This window comes from Falco cherrug, chromosome 6, assembly GCF_023634085.1.
Source record: "Falco cherrug isolate bFalChe1 chromosome 6, bFalChe1.pri, whole genome shotgun sequence".
Classification (NCBI taxonomy): Eukaryota; Metazoa; Chordata; class Aves; order Falconiformes; family Falconidae; genus Falco; species Falco cherrug.
In genome coordinates, this window is record NC_073702.1 from 16,974,441 (window position 1) to 16,993,115 (window position 18,675).

General features: G+C 38.5%; 1 protein-coding gene across 6 annotated transcripts in view; it reads left to right on the forward strand.

The window, feature by feature from the left end:
* Positions 1-18,675, forward strand: part of KHDRBS2 (KH RNA binding domain containing, signal transduction associated 2) — a 393,065-nt gene that overhangs the window by 335,257 nt on the left and 39,133 nt on the right. For all 6 annotated transcript variants that reach the window (XR_008732950.1, XR_008732951.1, XR_008732953.1 and 3 more), the window contains exon 8: positions 5,373-5,431. Coding sequence is in view for 1 of the 6 variants with exons in the window: in XM_055714848.1 (XP_055570823.1) it covers positions 5,373-5,431 (59 nt within the window). In the remaining 5 variants the exon portion in view is untranslated. The remainder of the gene's footprint in view (positions 1-5,372; positions 5,432-18,675) is intronic.

Consider the following 18,675-nt stretch of genomic DNA (forward strand, 5'->3'; position numbering starts at 1 on the left):
TCTCACATTGCTGAGTGCCACAACACAAAGAGATAAGTCTCTCAAGAATTATTTTTACTTCTTAGAAGGCTAACATGGAATTTTTTAATATGAACTGTGGAACTTCACTGGCATCAGCTGAATCTCCAATTTGGACCAATTCAAGTATTTCACAAAAAAAGCCTGAGTATTACCTAATGGCTGTTACAACTCCAAGGTTTATCAAAAGCCTCTCTTCTAAATTGACTAGCTCTTTCCCAAACATTTCCTACTAAAAGATTCATATAATATTCTAGAATATACTCTCCCAGTTAAAAAGCACAACCATTAAGAAAGAAAAATCATATAATAATGATATAATAATGACTTCACAGAAAAAAATATCTGTTAAATCTAGCTCAATAGGTCTTAATCAAAGGCTTTTGGTTTTGCAGGATCTTTCAGGTTATACTACAGAACACACTTCACACATGGATTCACTCTTACCAGTGTTTAAAGCAGATGAACCCTTTCCCGTAACTTTCAGCTTCGGCTTTAGTGGGCCCGTTGTATTTCTGCAAACACATCTTGTGCGCCACAATTAGAGAGTAAAAAGTTAGATGCATCCCTCAGCAAGTAAAAGTAAAGAGTAAAAGGAGAAAAAGGAAGATAGACAAAAAAAAAAATAAAAACCACCACACATAACCAACCACATGAGGGAACAAGAAGTACTCCGCTTCTTCAGTTCTTGTAATGTTCTGCTGCCTTACCTTACAGAAGCTGAAAGAGCAACCAGATGGTAATGTTGTTGACCTGGGGTCTCTTGCCAGCAGCTTCCTGCAGGTGCAGGAAAAGATTTGTCAAAGGCTATTATTAACATCACAATATCCTATACCTAACTCCATTGATCTCTGGGTGGTGAACATCACCCTTCGCCCAGGTGGCTTGTTTACCCAAGAGTCAGGGGTTTGTGGCTTCAATCTTAACTCATCTGTTTGTGGCTCTCTGCTTAAACCACCTTAAAACATCCTTCTCTACAGCCTTTTGGATAACAGGCTGTGTGGTTTCCCAAGGGTGGTGACACAGTCGAACTGGAATTCAGTTTTGCTTAGCTAAAGTCAGTTTGAAAAAGTCCCAGTTAAAAAGAGGTTTAAAAGCCTCTGTTGGCTTTTAAGCTTGCTGTTTAGATAAGAGAGTCTCTGTGTTTGAGCCTTTGTCATATCACAGGAACACCAGATAATTCAGGTTAGAAGGCACCTCCCATGTATTCGTCCACTAAGTGGTACATGTAGAAGGTGACTAAAGTCTACGTTACGGCCCATCGAGACCTCTGTGTTTCAGAAGTCTGGTGCTGAAGTATAGCGCAATGCTTTGAAAAATCAGGAGTAAAAGCTGAGAAGTTGGTAATGAGTTAATCGTATCTGCTTTGTAAAATGTATTGCATCCTGCTTTCAGGAGGGTGCATGTACTTAAGGAAATTACACTTCATGTTGCTTGAAAGTAATGAATGCTAATGACAGGTAACGGTGTCTTGTTTCAATTAGCACTGCCAAGAGAGCCTGAGGTTTCTGAAGCTCGTGATCACCATATTTTGCAGGAACAGTCTGAGAACTTTAAAATTATATAAACAAGTTTTATTTGTGCTGAATGCATTTGCTTACTGTTTCCTTCCACAGCTGGGCACAATGCAAAAGAACTACATCTCTTTGTAGTTCAATAATTGAAAAAAGAAGAACTCCATGTATGCAAAGCCATATTCTAGCCTCCATTTTTAATAAACATCGTTCATTGTTCACTTTGCTAAAAACCAGAGGAAAATATTTACAAATAAACGCATATAGTGGATTCCTGTGAATATTCAGAAAAGTTCAAGATAAATCAGACGAATGGATAAGCAGTCTGGCTCACAAAACATGAGTTTAAGTCAGGTATTTCATACTAAGAAATTTTCTTCATTTAGGTATTGTTCAAAAAGCTTTCTAATATGAGTTGGAAAAGAATTTGAAGTACCATTTTGGCTCAAATCTACGAAAATGTGTATTATTCAGGGAAATGAAGTTGGAGAACTTAGATCACAATCATGTATTGTGCTATAAATTATATGTTTTCAGAAATGTGTTAAGTATTGTGCTCGCAGACATCAAATATGCAGTATATAAAAAATCACTTCCTTTCTACAGTTGCAATACAGATTGTTTCTTATTTTAATGGTCTGAGTATGAACTTTGTATTCTGTTTATAATGTATTTCAGCTCAGAATGTTCACTGTACAGGATTTTTATCTCACATCCTCATTGTCTGTATGATTGTGTATATTTCTCTAATAAAAACTTACAATAACAATAATGTAGCAATGAATTTTTATGTGCTCTTGCAAGTCTTGCATTTTGCTGGATGTCATCTCGAGGGTAATAGCTCAAGGCCCTACTCAGTGACCACTGAAAGCAGGACTGCTGTTGATAACTTGTTGGCCTTTGGACTGGGTCCCAAATGCACTCTTTTTAAAGCTGACCTTTGGATGCAGTCGCTTTGTTTTGTAAAATGGATCAGGAAGAAATATTAGCATCTTACCTGCTGACAGAAGATGAGAGTTCTGGGGTCCCTTCTCCTGTAACTCCCCTCACTAGCCCAACACTCTACCCAGAAAAGGAGACAGTAGGCAAAAATTGTATTACATGAGACTTTGCATACAGTGGTCTCCCAGGTGGTGGTGGTATGTCATCTGCCTGTTCTGAACATTTCGTGCAATTTTAGGTCTAAACCATGAGCTCTGTAGATATAACTAGACACATGATTTAACCCAGATGCTGCCTGTGCTCTACTTCGTCTTACATAATCCTGTAATTTTATTTAGCTGGCTACTAGAATCATGGCAAAATAGTACAGAATGCTTAGTATGTTCAACAAATAAAAGATTCTTCTTGTTTGTTTCTTACACCACTTCAATAGGAGGTTGTATATATTTAGATAATTTATTTTCAAGCAACTGGATGCCTCCCATTATCCTGGAAGGCAATGCTCTGCAGTGATTATCTCCTGTAGAGCTTGGCTGGCGTTGGGAAAAAGCTTTAGAAGTATTAACTTCATTTTCATTCATGTCACTCCTATGTCGACTTTCTGCAACTGCTTTAGCAAATTAATTTTGTTTGTCTGAGATATTGACATCGGTGTCCTATCCACTCACATGAATGACTTCTGGCTAAATTACTAAATTAATGCACAACATTTATAGTTGCATTTTCATTTCAAAAAAGTCCTACAGATATTTGTAGCTGAAAACTGACTATGAGAGCGGTGCCTAGCCAGTCAGGGGATGACATGTCCCAAATCAAAACAGTTTGAATATCAGTGATCAGAATACACACAATCAGTGCTCTCAAGTGAGGTACAGCGTATGTTCTCAGAACTTATTCCAAAAATAGTTACAGATAGCTATTAAGCTCAAGAAATTAAAAATCTGATTACAGATAGTTTGTGAACTAAGAAGTCAAAATTAGTTTAAGAAAATAGTTGTTACAGATTGCTTGCTTATCTCTATTGCATTTTTGAAGTATTTTTACTTACACTCCACTGTCAACTGAGCTTCCCTTTTAAGTGTAAACTAATGTTTTTAAAACAATAATTCAATATGGAAAATAGCCTGTTATATAATGTTATAAATGACGCAATATTGAACTGCTTCTGTTCAGTTTGCAAGAGTCTGTCTCACACAGCATGCAAGGAAAAAGAAGCCAAAGTGACAACAACAAAAAATTAACAGCACGGAAAGTGTTACATTTTCTGTTTGGTTCACTGCAGATGGAAGAAATGCAATATAGTAGAATTCATGGGGTTTGTAGGTTTTTTCTGGGCAGAGACTGATTCTTGTTATGTCTACCTGGTACCTGATAACAGCAGTAGTCTGATCTTGAATTTGGTACCAGGTACCAAAACCACAATGCAAACTGTAAATAATAAAAGCAGTCAAGCAAAAGTGTGAATAGTTCAATTTCCATTTCATTATTTAGGATAACAAAGCTGGTGAAGGGTCGGGAGCACAAGTCTAATGAGAAACAGCTGAGGGAACTGGGATTATTTAGTTTAGAGAGGAGGCGGCTCTGGGTGGGATGGGTCTGGACTTTATTGCTCTCTACAGCTGCCTGAAAGGAGGCTGTAGGCAGGTGGGGCTTGGTCTCTTCTCCCAGATAACTAGTAGCAGAGCAAGAGGAAATGAGCTCAAGTTACATGAGGGGAGGTTTGGACTGGATATTGGGAAAAATTTCTTCACTGAAAGGTTAGTCAAGCATTGGAACTGGCTGCCCAGGGATGTGGTGGGATCACCATTCCTGGCGGTGTTTAAAAAACATACAGAGGCTGTGCTTAGTGACATAGTTTAGTGATGGACTTGGCAGTCCCGGGTTAATAAACATATAGATGTCGTGCTTAGTGACATAGTTTAGTGATGGACTTGGCAGTCCCGGGTTAATAAACATATAGATGTCGTGCTTAGTGACATAGTTTAGTGATGGACTTGGCAGTCCTGGGTTAATGGTTGGACTTGATGATCTCAAAGGTCTTTTCTAGCCTAAATGATTCTATGATTCTATGTCTTAAAGGTCAAATTTTCTGGCTGTCCGCTCCAGGTGATAGCTGGGGATTGCTGATTATCAGGATGTAACTATGATCTGAAATCTTTTGATTACATGTTAATATGACCATACATAATTTTTGTTAATTAACAGAAAACAGTGAAAAAGTGGGTTTGAGACTCTTAAGTCTGACTTTCTACTCCTTGACCCTCACTACTTTCAATATATGTTTTATTGATTACTATATTAAAACTTTCTGTGGGTGTGCAATAACTGCATAAGGAAGAGGGCTGTGGAGAATCAGGTTCCTCTCTACAAGCAGCAGAAACATTCTTTCTTCTTCAGAAGCAAAGCTGAAAACCTCTCAGTGTTTTTAGTAAAGATAAGTACTTAACAGGTTCCGCACAATAAAATACACTCAGCTCTGGGGAAAATAAACTATGTTGAGTTTGATACCACATAAATGTTTGGATTTACAGATAAATGAGATTAACACCTCTTTTGGCAGTTTAACAGTAGTGAATAATAAAGTGAATGGTCTTATTTCAGACCTTATTTTTGCAAATAGAATTTCTGTCAGTGTTTGTCAAGATCTCCTAGGTTTACATATTTAGGACCAAATCTGTTTTATGCTCAGTAGATAAAAAATTTGATGTGCTGTATAATAGCTGTTATTGTCACTGAAATATTTTCCTTCATATTTTTAAAATTCTCACTGTCCCTGAGACTAGCTGGACTATGGTATCATGTAAAAATGTTAAAATACATTTCATTTTCTGTGTTCTGTTTTTGTTTGGAGTTGGTTACCTATGACAATAGTGACATGGCTATCTGAATCTGTTACAGTGTGCCTGAATATTATGACTATGGTCACGGAACAAGCGAAGAGGCTTATGACAGCTATGGTAAGGTCTATTCTTTCTTCAGGAATAGCGTGAAATCATAAGAAAAAATCTGTCACTGAAAATGCAGAAATTACTTCCATATACTTTTCTTTCTTTCTCTGTTTTTACAAAGACCAAACAAAATGGATTTGTCTAACTTTAGGGAGAGGTTTGACTTACTGAAGTTGGGCCAGAAAATTTGACAGATCAATTTTGATCAAAATTACAAAGCCAATTAATCACAGTCACAAATCAGTTTAACAGCAACACTGAAGTTTCTGATTAGTGCCTGAATGTATTTCACAGTCTTACGTTTCAGTCTGCTTGATGTGCCAACAATAGTATGCATCTGCTACTGCCATATGTATCACTTCAACCAGCAAGTTTTGTGAGATTTTGAAATACAGGCTTAATCAAAGTGGAAGGAGAGGGTGCTGTACCACCGTGGGAACCCCCACCGCAGCGAGACGAAGGAGTACCTCATGCCACACCAGTCACTACGAGTAGAGGGAGTGCTGTAGTCTTTGCACCTCCCCACTGAAGCTGTGTCAGAGCCGGAATAGTTCCACTTCATGGGAACCGAGGGCATGAGAGGAAAAGAAAGTGTTGCTCCAGTGTGTATAGCCTGTTTTCTAGGTCTGTTGTTTGATAGTAGTAATGGGTTTCAATAACTAGGATCTGGTCCATCTTTTCCTATCAATATTTTTTCGGTACATTGTACCATCAGATGGCACAGCAAATCTCACTCTGAAGTTTTCACTGAAATAGCGGAGCGAAGCTGACTATTGTCAGATTAGTGACTGACTTTAGTATATTCAGCAGAGGTGTCATGCTTGATTTACTACTACTAATAAAGTATCATAAGTTTACATTGTGACTTCCAAAGCATTGAGAAAGTGAGAGCTGTTTGAAATGATGCTGCAGGTAAAAGTTACAGTAAGAGGTTATATAAGGATTGCTGCTTGAAAGAAATAATTTTATTCATGCAGCTGTGAAGCAAATGTAATACAAAGTTGCAGTTTCCTTTGTACAGAAATCATGAGACATTACTGAGATGTCAAAATTATTGCATTGCATAATCAGAAATATTGTTTTGTGTAATCAGTACTCACAATACATCTGGATAATACAATTTGCAGCCGAGCACATTTTCAGCGCTAAACAAGTAATAATAATTTATCCATACAAATGTGTGGTTCAGTTACCTGTTGTTTAGTTTCCTTTTTGTACATGCTTTCTTAATACCTGCAGTGAAAGGCCTTTCCTCCCCTCTACAGATCCCCTCTCCACCTATCTTCCCAAACGCAGTGCTAAGGGTTTGGGTGATGCAGAAAAGCATAGTCTTGGGCTCAGCAGTAAGAATTACCCGCTGCTTAACTTTTAACTAGACTCCCCCACACTGAATCTCCATGTGTTTGGGTAAGACATTTAAAGTAATGTCACTCTTCCTCCAATCCCTCATTTGTAAAACCAGAAAAATATTACTTGTTTTCCCAGCAGGGGTTTTGAGTGGACTAATTAGCTAAAGCTTCCAAAGTGTTCAAAGATTGGGATCATGACTTAATATATGCTCTGCATGAAGCTACTTCCCCCGCCCCCCCCCCCCCCCCCCCCCCCCCCATTCAGCAGCTGAAACAAACTCAAAATGCCTGGGTTTGCTTTGCTAGACCGTGTCTTAAAATACATGGTTGATAACTGTGGACTGGCTTTTTTGCTGTTTTCTGAGCTGGTTTTTGAATACAAAGGTCTGGAGCAGTTTTACTGATAAAATGGAATAAACTTTAAAATGGAGTAATATTCCAAATTACAATTTTTCTACTTTTTGTAATCAGATGCATTTATATGTGAGTGTTTGTGCTCCTGTTGGTTCACTTACCGTAGCATTGAATTTGCTGGTGCATTGCTCTGGAAGCCTGTGCGTGAACTTCCATCATCCCAAAATCACCACCATTTATCTGAGGAGGTAATCTGAATATACAGAGATATAGAACATATGCTTGACTTCCTCGCTTTCTGAATTCTTGGTACATATACTGATATTCTCTCTATATCTGACTTTTTCAGTGCCTCCCACCTAGCCAACAAGCAGTCTGGTGCCACCCCTTCTCATCCTCATGTAGCTTTTATCCTAATTCTCTGTTCACAGAGAACTCTTCCTAGTTCTTTGCTTTTTAAGAATGTTTTGCAATTCTTTGTGAGTCTTCTGAATTGATCCCACTGTATAAAATCAGCTGTCCCTTCATTTTTCACCATCCTGCAGAAATCAAGTCTTTCTTTCAGCACAGTTCAGTTTCACACCTTGTTTTACCTTCCACAGCAAGGTTATATTCCTCCTTTACAATTCTTTCTGGTACACATCAGTAATCGGAAATCTCCCAAACTCTGAATAAAACCACACACAAATGATACATGAACATAGAACTGGTGTCTTCTTGTTGTTGTCTCTTAGACGTTTTGTGTAACAACTTGTCTTTTTACCCTTACCCCTTCCAATAACGGTATCAGAATTATCAAAAAAAGACTAGCTTGGCATTTCTGTATTTTCTCCTGTGCATCCTCTTGCTTCCAATTTATCTTTAGAGAGGAAAGTTCTCAATCCCAGGAAGGTTTTCTTTTATTCTTTTTCATGAAGTAGATTCGACCCAATAACTATACTATTTTGTAATTACAAATTATTTTTTAAGTATAATACAGAGCTGTGTCTAGTTTGTGAAGTATTCTTACAGCACCACAGTACTCCTACCTGAGCTGCCTGCTCTGACCTTTCTTTCTGTCTGGGCTCCTGAGAAGTAGCTTGTGGTTTTTGTCTCATGGGCGCTTCTATGCTCCTTTTAAAAGAGCTTGTGGAGAAGCCTGACCGGGGGCACTGTTTCCTCAGAAGTTCTTAAGATTTATGCATTTGTGGGTTGTTCATGGTAGATTTGCAAAAATGACAGGGGTGTTTCAGAGCAGAGCCCACGTGAATACCATGTCATTCTCAGGAAGTTCATCTTTCTTTTGGTTAGATGGCATACTAAAAAAGTGGCCTAAGTTGCTTATCTGAGGCTGGGCAAGATGAATTCTTACACACTATTTGCCATTGTAAAATCTACAATTTGAGTTAGTTGCCTTGACTCAGTGTTCAGTTTCTGATGTGAAGGTTCCTGAGATTTCAAACCCCTCCAAATCCAACCAAGGAACTTACCAAGACAATAGCAAAACAGCTTAGAAGGCTATATGTAAACCCCACGCTATTTCCCATGACTGAGGTGTCCCATGAATAAAAATTCATAGCACAGAACCCTCTCATGCAGCTAGACAATTTTGTGTCTAACTATTGTGATTTGATACGCTGGCCACCCTGTCTCTCAGAAGGATCAAAGTAGAGAGACTTCAAAGCATTCCCTGCAGCAACCTCTGGGCACCTGGAAATATTCTACTAAGGAATTATGAGATTCCTACAAAATTTTTATAGGATCAGAATTATGCAGCTATGCTAGAGAAATTTGAAGATCACTGCTGTGGGCTGAGAAACATAAATTCAGGACATATGCCTGAAAATCTTCTTGGTGGAAGTAGGCCTTACGGGCTTCCTCATGTGAGTGATATGGACGTACCTTTAGCAGGCACTTTAAAAGGCCAGTCACTTAAAGTACTGTACAATTTTCAAAAATGTAAAGCATCCTGACCTATAATCACACTCTGTAAACATTTATGATACTTATACCACTGAAGGTCTTGATATCTTCAGATATGAATTTATATTTAGGAGTCTAAATAGTGTCATTTTAACTTGATGGTAATGCTTCCGTTTTAAAACGGAAAGCATGAAATTGGATTAATTTATGAACAAAACGTTTATATCCATTGCTGTCCTTATACTTTAATAATTTTGTGGTTTCCCTTCTGGCACTGTTGTCATCTGAGGAGGTATCTAGTGAAAACATTAATTTAATGATTTGTCTTATAAATTGATTAGGATAAAATGTGCAACTAAAAATTGTGTAACTAAGAACCATTCCTGCCTATATGTGATGTCACGCCCAAGTCCAAAAAGCACCTTCACTGGACAGGAGCACTGTAAAGGAAAAGCCTTTTGTAAACTATTCACGTCCCCATTTCTTTCTCCTTTTTCCTGTTTTTTAGAGGAACCAGGAATTTTGATACAAGTGTTGTGCTGTGTTGGGCCACTTTAGAAAGATAAAAGAGATGATATGACGTGCTAGCAAGGCACATCCAGTACCTTATAAGCTATATTAATTGTATCTGACCTGCCTCGGAGTTGTTCCATCTGAATTCTTTTCTTCCCTTGCACTGGTCAGAGCACTCAAGGTTTTCTTTATCAGATATTTCTGTCTGAGTTCTTCCAAAGGCTTCGGACTCTAGCAGATGAACTCTGCCACTTTCTGCAGCAGAAGTTTGAAGAGGCTCCTGCCTCTGCTTCCAAAGGCTGAAACTGCCATAGCGAGGATGGAGGAAAGTAAAGAGTGTGCCTGCTGTCACATGGTATAGCTCACAGCCTGGTGTACGTACTGCCTTGGATATTACCTGAAAATGGTGGCCATCTGTGTTTTTATGCCAGGTCATGAACTGCAGTATCTGAGAGGACAGTAGACATGGACTTCTGTTGCTACTATCAAAAAAGCAGAAACCTTAGGCAAAGGGTGAAAGGAGAGGGTTAAAATCTATAACCTCCTAAACCACCACAATTAAATTAGAATAACACCATATGTCAAAAGCCTTAGGCAAGAGTTAGGAAGCTTAATCTGTACCTTGTCGCCTGTACAAATAGGTAATACATAAGTGAGCTCCACTCACATTCCTGCTGCTCTTCAGGAAGAGCTCACAAGACTGTTTACTGCATGCGCAGCCATTGTGTCAAGGAGACATTATTTCAGTATGTTTTTATCTTCACCAAAAATTTTCAAATGCACACATTGCAATAATTGCCACATTCTGTAGTGCATATTCTACTCCAGTTTAGCATTAAGTGCTCACTTGTAAACAACTGGTATTTGGTTTTAGGATAATTTCATCTTTAATTAAAATTGGAGAGTATAACTGTTTGGTATAATTCCTTTTAATGTAAGACATCATATAAGTTGTAAAATGTTGCTACAATGATTTAACTGACTATTTCACAAATAATTTCCCACCAGTCACTCAATATGAGAGCTTTGCAGTTGTGATGACAATTAATTTACGAAGTAATGCCCTACACAGACAGCACTTTATAAACAAATTCTTTATAGGGCTTTATAGGGCTAACAACTAAAAATGTATAGCAATGTTCCAGTAGTGTTTTATTATCTTGTTTATATTTGGAGTTTGTGTTTGTCCTGAAGTGCATCTTATCTAGTATTTTTATATATATATATTTTTTTTAGAATACCAATGATAGCTTCTGCTAAACAGGTAAAGTAAAAATAACTATGTAATGATGAAACTTGGACAGGAAAGAGTTTGTGGAGGGTTCAAACTTCAGGAATTCTGATAAATAGGTTGATTAAGAGTTGTTACCTTAGGAGAAAAATTCTCATAGTTTGTTATGAGACATAAGGATGCTCATTTCATGCAGAAACTTGAGTAACTACCATCCTAGTTTGAAATAAACCCTGTATTGATTTACCTGTGTCAGTGACAAAGCTAGATGAAGCCATGCTGCAATGTATACAGAAAAGTGTTTATAAATTTTGAAAGAGCACTTCTTAGCAATTGCTCTGCAGGTAAAGATATAAGAGGTTTGTTCAGTTTCCTTCCTCCTTATTTTTAATAACTTTAGTATTGCAGATCATTAGTCCTAATATTCATTAAGCTCAGGGTGCTAAAGGTTCCTTACCTTATTATTTTCTAGCCTAGTCCCATTTAGGTCTTCAAATGTAAGCAACCAAATAAGGTAGTGACTGTTACACAGATGTAAGAGACAGTGGTCTGATCCTCCTCATTACAGTGTTTGACTTCCCATAGCTTGTGATTACAGGTAAGATCTTTACTAACACTGATTAATAAAGTCTTAATAATGTGCACTGATCATTCATTTATATCATCTGAGTATATACATTTGGTATCTGATAGAAAATATCACTGGCAACATACCAAAGAAAACTTCCTTTGGTTTCTAGGTCTTGAAGCATCTTAGTATTGATTAGGCATCTCAGAGGTAACAGGACACAGACTGTGCCGATGTGGTGGAGGTTTTTCTGCTGTGCCTCAACAGAGCACTGGGCAGGCAGGTTAGCACGTGCTGGGTGCTTCTACACTGGCATAGCACCAGGAGTGCTCTGTTGAAGCAGATCTCCCAGTTGTCTCCATCTATCACTCTTCCTCTCACATCACTGAGTGGGCTCCAAGTACATGACTTTTAGTTTGAAACTAAACCGAAGATGCAGTCCCATCCATTTGTGAGAATTAAGTTCAGAGGCTAAACTAGAAAAATTCTCTAAAAGCCGTTTAGTATGAACATGAGGTCCACAGCATCAGCTGTTTCACTCTGCAGATCATTCCTACTTGTATGCATTGTGTGCTAATACTAGTAGAGCTCCTGAGTCCTGATGCCTCTCCAGCTGTCCAGGCTAATGACTTTCCTGCATGTGCCATGGTTCTCTCCCAAACGATGCTGGAGCATGCTATGGGCCTGCATGATTGCCTTTATTTTGCACTGATAGAGGCATCTGGTCTCTCCCTGAACGCGAGGCAGGTGTACACCCAGCCCTGGGAACTCAGAAGTGCTCCTGAGTCTTCCTCTACTCTGCTTTATTTTTCTTCCATCAGAAACAGGAGTTGTTGAAGACTTCTACTACATATGGAGAGAAGATATACCAAATAAATTTTCCTCCTTTAATCTTCTATTTCAGCCATTCCTATACTTATTAGGGTGTCAGAGATCCAATTCCTACTCTGTGGGACAGAATGAACTGTCAAAAGCATCTGCTTGATTTTTATCAATTCTTTTACTGGAAGAAGCACCTTAGCTGTCTCCAAAATACTATTTATTCCCTCAGAAGAGATTTATGATTTTCATAAGAGCATGATTTTGAAAGTCTGCAGGAAAAGGAGCACATTTTGAATTCGGCTATGACGGCTACTGTGGGGATGATGCTAAAGTTATTTCTGTTTTGTCAAATCAGTGTTTTAATTAGGCTATAATTCTTCAGAAAGTTCCATATTTAAACCTGTCACATTCTTTTAACTGACTGTATATCCTAAATTTTTTGTACTTCAGCTATTATGCTACAACATTGAAAAAAATCCACATGTAGCATGAGAGAAGAGAGTACTTTTAATTTATAGTGACTTGTGCCTCCTCTATTACCACTGAATTATAAATCATTTCCTATGACACAGTAAGAATAAGTAAATCATGCAAAACTTTCCTATGTAGTATTTCAAATTGTAATTTCACTGCCTTTCACTGTGGGAACCACAGAGTTGGAGAATCTAAGACAAAAGTCCTGCAATACTGATGTGCATGTAGTAGTGACTGTCTGTGTAATTCCAGACACAGTATACCACTGCATGTTTCATGTTGTATTGCCATTAAGTAATGGAAAAATAATTTTAACTGAAAATTAGAGAGAAATAAAACTCCCTCCACACTGTCACTTGCACACCCACCTCACAGCAACACTGATAATAGCCTGTCTCCTCCCTGTGTTGCAGTTTCCCAAGCTAGTTACCTGTGCACTCTGATGCTGCTCCTTTCCTGTCTGAGGCAGATGTTCACTGCAGAAGTGGCTGAAGCCTTGTAAGAAATTATTTTCTCCAGTAGTCTTTACTGCTTCTCTTGCTGACATTACTTAACCTGCAGGGAGAGCTGGCAGAGTGGAGTGCACGAGCACTCCTCCTCTGCTCCAGGGCTGGTCAGCTGGAGGATTTATGCGCTTCTCCACTATCAGTGTAAGCCAGGGCAGCTCACAATACTGAAGTAGATTTGGAGTACTCATGCGGTCTAATTTGTTAGCCCTCCTGAAGAGAAGGTACTGTCAAGCATAGGGACGGTAGTCTTTTAAAACAGTTACAGCTAGGTTCAGAAAGTAGACTATTAAACCACAAGGTTTTCCAAGCATTTTTAGGTTTTAAGCCATATATATTGCATATGCAGTAGATTTTGTAAAATAAGCGGTACTTAGCATGGCATAAATAAGCATAGTGGTTTTGAGCCTGTGTTTGAAAACATTGTCTTCTGACAGGATTCCGCATTTCAATTAGAAAGGTACCATTTGTGATTTGAAAGATAGCCATTTCAGCTTTTCTTCTCACAAAATTATAAAATGCATGGATATAAAGTCAGAAAATCCTGTGTGTGTTGCAGGCTTTGCAGATAAGCAAAAATAGAGCAGAAAGTGAAAAAATAAGCAGATACTCTCATTAAAAGAAAAACGAGACAAAAACTGTTACTGAATTTGTGTCTAAAATAATACGTATATGTCTAGTTATGACACAAGAAAAGTACAACTGTCTTTTCCATGTGGATTTATGGGGTGAAATCCCAGCTTTTCACTGTTAGTTGAACTTCAGTCAGTAGCTTGTGTAGGGCAAATTTTCCAACCATTGCTTTGTACGTTGTTTCCACCCATCTTTCCATGGAAGGAGAAGTTTGGAAGTTTGCTAGAAAGACAGCACAAATTGAATTATCCTAAGAAAATCATTCTAATTTTCAGTGTTCTCTTTTTAAAGTTAAATGTCTGGTTTCTAGTGGGTCTTCTGCTCAGCAGATATACATCACTTCCCTCTTACTGCTCAGGCAATTAATTACATCTCAGAACACCCAAGGGAGGGAGGTGTTCCTGTCTTATTCTACCAGTGAGGAAGCCATACCACGAAATATTAAACAATTATCCAAGGTCACTGAGCAAACAACAAGTAGAGCTAGGAATCACAAATCCTGAATTCCACTTATGCTCCATCACTAGTGTGGTGTGCTCTCTCCAAATGTGCGCTGTTGTGGTTTAACCCCGGCTGGTAACTAAGCACCACGCAGCCACTCACACGCTGCCCCCTCACCCAGAGGGATGGGGAGGAGAGTTAGAAAGGAATGTAAAACTTGAGGGTTGAGATAAGAATAATTTAATAATTGAAATAAAATAAAAATGAAAGAGCAATAATAATAACAACAATAATGATTATAATGAAAAGGAGGGAGAGGGGGAGAGAAATTAAATCCAAAGGGAAGGGAGAAAAGAAAACAAGCGATGCACAATACAACTTCTGACCTCCCGCTGACTGATGCCCAGCCAGTCCCTAGCAGTGACTGGCAGTCCCTGGCCAGACCCCACCCCAGTTTATATACTGAGCATGGTGCCCCATGGTATGGAATTCCTCTTTGGCTAATTAAGGTCATCTGTTCTAGCTGTGTCCTCTCCCAGTTTCCCATGTCCCTCCAGCCCTCTCTCTGGCAAAGCCTGAGAAACTAAAAAGTTCTTGAATTTGTATAAGCATCACCCAGCAACACCCAAAACCATCCGTGTGCTGTCAACTTTGTTCTCCCACCAAATCCAAACCACAGCACTGCACCAGCTACTGAGAAGAAAATTAATTCTGTCCCAAACGAAACCAGGACAATGCAATGTAATGGCCTTGCAAAGAAGGCAGAGCTATTTTTCCTTGTAGGAAAGAAAACTATTTTATTCTGAATTAAAAGCAAATTTTATGTTTCTAATAACACTGAAAGCTAAATGGCAAATCAAATTAAACCTTATCTTGATTGCAGTTATATACATCCTAACTATCTAAACAGAATAGCTCTTTTTATCTCTTCCTGGCCACCTGTCCTAAAATAATTGATTGGAGATGAATAAAATTATGCCCAAAAATTGTGGGCAATATTCAGACGTTAGATAAGTTACCAGGAAGAAGAAGTGATCAAGTCTTTATTATTACAGGGACTAAGCAATGAATATAAATGTAAAATCATTAGGAAATAACATATTCATATGCAAGTCACATGCTGTTAATATGTATTTTTTAATTTTAAAACATCCGTTAATATGATCTGCCTTTTAATTTCTCGTATTGTTACCCTCTTTGCATTTATGAAAGAGTTTTATTCAAGGCCAGAAAATTCCATGACAAGGTTGCAGAATGCTGACTGAAGAGTAGAAGTGCTATGAATATGTGCTTTTCTTGAATTTTGTGCTAGAAGACGTTTAAGCATCAGATGATAGCCACTGCTTTGGGTAGAATTTTGAGGTATATGGACCACCATGATTTTTTTTCTGTGTTTTCAATATACAGAAGTAAAATACTAAGACAGAAACAACATCTTATGTATCTACCTCTTTTACACATCATACCATTTAGTGACCCCACATCCAAAGGAATTTCGGGGGCTAAAAATACTGTGACCTTTTTTTCATTCTGACTTTCCAGTGAGAAAAAGACCTAACTTAAATTCTGTATTTGAACAGTAGATCAGAGCTACTGAGTCTACTAGCAATTGATCAAACAATAATCTTAAAAATAGTCTCAGCTAATATAACAATAATATCTAATAGATACTGGATGTATTTATATAACTCAAGGAACACAGCAACTAAGAGTCTATCTCGATTGTAAAAAGCAGTGCAAAAATACTAACATGTAATTTCAATTATTCATAAACCAAGGGTGCTGATTACCTGTGATAATAGCTATTAACCTATGTATCCCAAATGTGAGCTTCAAATATCGAGTCACAGGGAGCATACAGCAAATTGAAAGAAGTATCCAGTGTAATTAAAAGAGCTGTGCCCATGACTTCACATTTCTTATCAAAGTAGCCACCCAAAAATTTGCTACAGTGCTGGTTACCACACCCAAAGCAACCCTCATGCCCAAGCACACTCAGATTCCTCACCTCTAAACTGTTTTATGATGCCATAACTTATACTTTTAGTTTCTGAAAGCAAAGCATATAGTATTTCTTCTCTAGGTAAGAATGGCAACATCTGGAAGATGTTACAAGTTGGCAATAACACCAAATTCCTGGAGAAACTGGACCCCCAGCCCTCAATTATTAAGCTGCCTGCATGGATTTCTTTTCAGTCACAGTCTGTGACACCCAGTAGCACTGGGGACAGACAGAAGTGGAAAGGACAGAGGGCGAGAGGAGTGCATTAGGGCAGAGGGGCTGGATGGCAGGCTGGACATCACTGAAGGAGCAGGGAGGTTGGACTCCACAGGGTTTCTTTGCATGGGAGTCAGGAGGAAAAGGAATCAATGACCTCCTTGCACATCCCTTCAGCTCTTGAGCACGCTGATTCACAGACTCGCTAGCAGTTCTCCGGGTTACCTTTCTCTCTGCAAGGCTACAGCTCTTACCTGCTCTTCCACCTGAAATCCCTCGCAGTTTCCCCCTTCATTAACACGTCACTCTATTAAGATAAAATATATCCATGTTCTCTTTCCTTTCCATTTTGGCACAGCCTTTCAGAGAAAGACCTGACTCCACTGTTCTCAAATGTTCAGAAACACAATGAAACTCAGCCTGGGACTCAAAAAGGCTGAAGGGACTTTCAACCCTTCTGCTACCCAACGAGCTACCCAAATCTCTGTGTGACTACCGAGGTAGTCGTATGGCTTCAGTCCTTTAAGGGTATTCCTGCAGATAGAGCCCCCCTATTCTCAGGACCCCTGCCTTGATGCTGAAAGAAAAAAGGTCACCTTGGAGTACTGGAACTGGCGTATAAAAGAGCGACTTTGCACATCAAGGAACCTTTAATTACTAGCATGAGTGTATATTGTTCTTCATTAAAAATGCCTGTAGAAAAAGGCAATAATACTGTAATTTCATTTTTGGTGTGGCTGCATCTAGTAATTTATTAGCATCCTGTGCTTCAGAGACTCTTGATAGTGTTGCTCCATATCATTTTGCTTTATCCAATACAAATATATAATCCTTTACTGTTGTATGACCGATAAAAGCCAGTGTTTTCCTGGTTGAAAGCTGTAATCCTAAAACTTTCATCTAAATTTTGGCTGTAGGTTCACCTATTAATGCAGTAGGGTTTATCATGCAATATCAACAAGAGCTGTTAGCTGTCAACCGTCCTTCCATATTTTGATGATGTAACCAAATACATGCAAATAAGTTGTGACCGTCATCCTTCCTTGTTAAAGTTTGAAATCAAACAAGTAGGTCCACCATATTACTGCAAAAAAAGAATGTAAGAGACTTGTGCCACAAATCACGTTTCTGTTCTTGTTCTGTCTCAGAAGCTGGTACAGCCACAGCAGCAATTTACTTTAAGAACACTGTTAGTCAAGGAAAAACAGCTTCTTCCAATGGGTAGTATAAAGTCATTTTTTACTATATGAGTACTGCCAGAAAGACTGTACATTTCACTTTTATATGAAGGTGTTTCAGTCTGGAGGTGGGGGAGGGGACTCAAAGGGAACAAGAAATTGGTTTGTCTTTGTGTTGTACATTTAGTGAGTATTTTTACTACTTTAGCTATTTTCATTTATATAAATAAAGCTTCTCCTTTTTTATCTAAACCTTACTTTTCCCCAAGGCCTCCCTGCAAATGCAGTGACACTTCAGCAAAGGGTAATTGAAGCTGCAGCACATTTACAGCAAAATGCCATTTTTAAAGGGTGCAATGAAACATACTGCAGAGGCAGGATTTTTAAATTCACTATATGGAAACTGATTCCCTGTAGGAATGAGAGACCTGAGGATTTAGGACTATATCGTATTGGCTGCCACTTCTTCAGCCCTCTAGGCAATAGCTTTTCACAGTAAACTTTGGTTTCGCATGACCATAAAACCCCTGATACTCAACAAGAGAACGTAATGAGCAGCTCAAAGAAAAAGAAAATAAATGGAGTGCACAAAAAAAATCACAGCAGGATTGTTTCTTGTTCCATAGCAAGATCAGCTGCTACCAAATCTTCTCCAGAGATGTCCACTCCTCACACATGCTAGCCTCAGTATCACTTGAGCTCTGCAGCTGGTGCTCCCCCTCCCCAACCTTTCCCTTGACACCCCAAGGCAATGAGATAATGAAATGTAGTTGCAGAGAAGATATCTTGCAGAGAAGAAACAGCTTTCAGAATTTTAACAGGCTTTTTATGTTTTATATTTTCATTTTCCTGTTTTCATAGAGCATTAGCTTCTTATAAAAGCAATCTTTGATACTGGTTTTAACCATTCAGTATTTCAGTCTAGAGTCAGCTAATTATTTTCTTAGTGGCCACAAAAGTCAGCAGTGATTAGCAAAAACAAGATACCAGCAGTAAAATCATGCCATTAAAAAACAACAGGCTCATTAACAAAAATGTTTCAGTTTAGTCAAGCTTTCTTTCTG